We start from the raw sequence: 4,240 nt of genomic DNA, 5'->3' as shown, positions 1-4,240 counted from the left end.
AAAAAAAAAAAACAAACAAGATTTGAAAAAAAAAAACAAAACAACAAAAAAGCAATGCAGCAGTAAAGATACAAGAATTTTGCATTGACTTTCGGATAAGCTCCAGTCTGGTTTCGGATCATTTTAATTCCTTTTACACACCACGTTTAAGGTAAAAAAAAAACAAAAAAAAACTGTGGAGTTGTAGACTTGATTTTAAAGTTTTTGTTTTTGTTTCAGTTTTTTTTTTTTTAGATTTTAGTTGGTCACAATAAAGAGGCAAGTTGGTATTTGTGGTGGTGAACAGTCGAAGACAAACGATGGCGCCAAAGAAGGGAACTTACAAAAGGTGGAACACAATCTAGACAGCATCCTTTTCATCGTTTCTTTTCATTTTTTTTTTGTGGTGGTGGTGGGGGGATTTCTTTGTTCATTTCAGTACCCAGAAATAATGGTCTTTATCAAAGTAAATCTAGAATCCACTGCAAGCACCTGTTAAATAACCTTAAACTCCAACTGAAGACTTTTCAAACAGACACATCTTACAATTAAGGTGAAACAATGGCGGAATTGAGAGTCCTTCGATGATTCCTTCCTTCTACTGAATATTTTCCAAAGAGATCCAGGCTTAATGAAATGCTACAACATACCTTAAGACCCCATCATACATAAGGCCCTAAACCCTATCGCATACTCAAGAATCTTCAGTTCTTTCAAAGAGACCCGTGAGCCCTTAAATACTGAAATCCTGTCATGTTAGTATTCCAAAACAAAAAACAGGTTTGAACTCAGTCAAATGAGTTTCCTAATTCTTTCTTCACTTACATCTCAACTTCTACCAAACTGATCAAAGTTCCTTCTGAGTTGTATAGAATCTCAAAGACAAAAATCGTCTTTCAGAGTCAGGGATCTGTACAATGTACTGATTACAATGAGGTACAATATACTAATTAACTTCATCTAACATTCAAGATTTAAGTAGACATGGTTGAAACTTATTTCTTAAGACGTCTGACAGATTCCCCTGACACATTAAACTCACTCCTTCAAAAAGTCCATCTGGAGATTTGAGATCAAAGAAAAGGTATTACTTCACAATCTCAGATGGAACTCAAGCATCTCACAAAACAATCTTCTGGCATATGGTGCTAAGTTCAGCCAAATTAAACAGAAGACAAACACATTAATCAATGAAACTGATCAACAGTCTACCAGAATGAGGATCACGAGTAACTGAGTGCTCAAAAAGAGGGGCTCAATAGTACTGCTCAAAACACATGACACAAACAATGGAAGCAGCCAGAAATTTAAAACAAAAACAAAAAAATAAATAAATACTTGCAACGTCTTTAATCTGACGTTGCTCTACCAACTGGGTGACAGCAGCCCTTACAGAAACAAACATTATGCTGTCTTCTCATTAAGATTCTGAGTTTAATTTGTATTATTGCGTGTAAACCATCTAATCTGAGAAAACTCAGACACATATCCATATATATACACCCACATACACACAATATATGTATGTGTGTGTGTGTGGCAGGTGTGTGGGCAAAGTGGGAGTGACTTGGGACGATGTTTACACAAAATTTGCCAAAGAGCACAAAATCCAAACTTAAATTCGGTGAATTACATTGTTATTATACACACTTAAACACACACACACACACACACACACGCAAAGAACAATGACAGCTCCATCCACACCACCACAACCAAATTAGGAAATAAAAACATAAATAACTGGTATGTGTGTGTGTGTGTTGTTATAAGTTAATCCTTTCACAAAGATTCATGCAGTCATCCATACTGAATCTAGGGTTCCGCAGAGTAAAAAAAGAAGGTGAGAAAAAAGTAGCACCACCCCCTACTCAACCTTGGAAACTGGGATAGGGGTCAGATCTCACCCCTATCCACTGACCACACTGCCAGAGAACCCGAAGAATGGTGTTGCCACAGAATCAGAAAGGAATACTTACCAGTGGTTGAAGAATTAACAGGTCAGCAGTTTTATACTTTTATTTCGAGACACCAAACTGATACCTTTCGTTAATGGCGTTTGTGTGCAAAGTGTGTGGAAAATAAATATACATGTGTATGTGTGTGAGGGTGTGGAAAATGTGTGTGTGTGTGTGTGTGTGTGTGTGTGTGTGTGTGTGTGGAGCAAAGGAGTAGCTATCTTATCACTCCCCTGTATTCAGAACCCAAAACTGGACGTTGGACAGGAAATGAAAACAAATGTGACCACCAAAAGATGAAATAAAATAAAGCCTCTTGTAGAATGGTGCAATTATTCCTGTTTGAAGCAAACCATTGCTGCTGGCCAGACGTCGACTGGGAAGCGTGATGCAAAGGACATACGGACCTCCAGGTCTGAAGTTCGAGCCTTGTCCTTATCTGAAAGAAACATACACAAGAGAAATTTTAGGATGGAATGGTGACACACACACACACACACACACATATACATATAAACATACACTCTCCCATACATACACACACTTGTACTGGAACATAAAAGAAAGACAATGAAATGAGTCAATAATGGTAAAAGTTGTCAAATACATCAAAACATATAATAAATCACCCACAAGTTTGAGAGAAACAAAAACATTAGCTGCTGAGTGAGGCTCTGTATACTTCCCCTCAGTCTGCTAAAAACAGCAGCCAAATCTCAGATGCAATGAGCTATCTTTTAAGAAAGGGCACCTTGTATCACGTGTTCCTAGATACACCTATCATTGCAGAGACATTCCAAGCATGACTATATCACTTTTTTTAGTGAAATCTAGGAATACATTGTGTGTATTCAGGCAATGGAGGTGTAAGTTGAAGGAAATTTGGCTGCTCTTTCTAACAGTTTGAAATTCTACCAAGAGGCCTTTAGGAATAGAATAGTGGAAGACATGGGGGGGAGGAGTCAAATGTCAAAAGGAGCAAGGAGGAATAAGAAGAAAAAAAAATGAAATGAAAAGGAAAGAAAGAAACAAATAAAGGATGGCAGTAAAGGACAATGGGGGTGGAATGGGAGGGGACAGACGATAAAAAGAAAAATAGAGGAGAATTGCCAGAAATAAGGGTTGAAGAGAGTGACAGTGGGAACAGATATAGAGGTGAGAGGAGGGAGCAGTAAAAAAAAAGGGAGAAGAAAAAGGTATGATAATCAATTAAATTAATCAGAATAGAAACGAAACGGAAGCAACAGTGGGACCCACTTCCACCACCACCACCACTGTTCATGAAAAGGAAGGGGGAGGGGGAGTGAGATTGTGTGTATGTACATGTGTCTGGTTACTGAATGGCAAACAACAGTGGACAGTTAAGGACGGTAATCGTAAAGGGAGGTAATTATGGCCAACAATAACACCACCACCACTACCACCACCACCACCATCGCCAAGCAGTTACGGCGCAAACAATAGCCTCTATGTGGTTGTTTGACTTACTAGAAATGGCAGCTTAAATCTCCTTACAATCTAAGCAAAGGGTAAGTAAGCTGGACCTAGTTCTGGGTTAGTTGTCTTTGATCATAGCCCTGTTTGACACGGGTTGACCTGGGGCAAAATAACATCAACAACATCATTTTTCAATCTCTCTCTACCATCATCCACCATTTGGTCATTTTCTCCTCTCCCTCATTACAACACCTAATTACTCTATCACATACATACACACACACACTCACCTTTTACATCTTGTCTTTCACTTGTTTCAGTCATTAGACTGCGACCATGCTGCAGCAACGCCCTGAAGAATTTTGAGTCGAATGAATCAATCCCCAGTACTTATTTTTTAAATCCTGGTACTTATTTTATCCTTCTCTTTTGCCAAACCACTAGATTACTGGAAAGGAAGCATGCCAACACCAGTTCAAGTGGTGGTGCGAGGCAACACAAAGACAGACACACATACACACCCTCGGGCTTCTTTCAGTTTCCGTCTACCAAATCTACTCACAAGGCTTTGGTCAGCCCATGGCTATAGTAGAAGATACTCGCCCAAGGTGCCAGGCTATAGGACTGAACACGGATCATGTGGTTGGGAAGAAAATGTCTTACCATACAGCCATGCCTGTGCCTAGACCGCTGAAATCTACAAGTTTTTTTCATTCTCTCTCTGTTTATTCTCTCTTATTCGTTTCCGTTGAAGAGCATCGGCTCAAAACATAAATGACTTTTTCATTAATACACTTGCTTGTTGTTCATACACCTGTCTTCGCCTTGTTTTTCTATAAATTTCAACTTGATGTGTGTGTGTGTGT

At 38.9% G+C, this 4,240-nt stretch overlaps 1 protein-coding gene across 1 annotated transcript in view; it reads right to left on the bottom strand.

The window, feature by feature from the left end:
- Positions 1–201: 201 nt before the first annotated feature.
- The window catches only part of LOC106884496 (S phase cyclin A-associated protein in the endoplasmic reticulum), a 225,176-nt gene continuing 221,137 nt past the window's right edge, over positions 202–4,240 (bottom strand). The window contains exon 29 of the mRNA XM_052973411.1: positions 202–2,376. Coding sequence (XP_052829371.1) covers positions 2,270–2,376 — 107 coding nt within the window. The 3' untranslated portion in view covers positions 202–2,269. The remainder of the gene's footprint in view (positions 2,377–4,240) is intronic.

The sequence above is a fragment of the Octopus bimaculoides genome, chromosome 15, assembly GCF_001194135.2.
Source record: "Octopus bimaculoides isolate UCB-OBI-ISO-001 chromosome 15, ASM119413v2, whole genome shotgun sequence".
Lineage (NCBI taxonomy): Eukaryota > Metazoa > Mollusca > Cephalopoda > Octopoda > Octopodidae > Octopus > Octopus bimaculoides.
The sequence above is the reverse complement of the archived record's forward strand: the minus strand, read 5'-3'. Positions and strand labels throughout refer to the sequence as shown.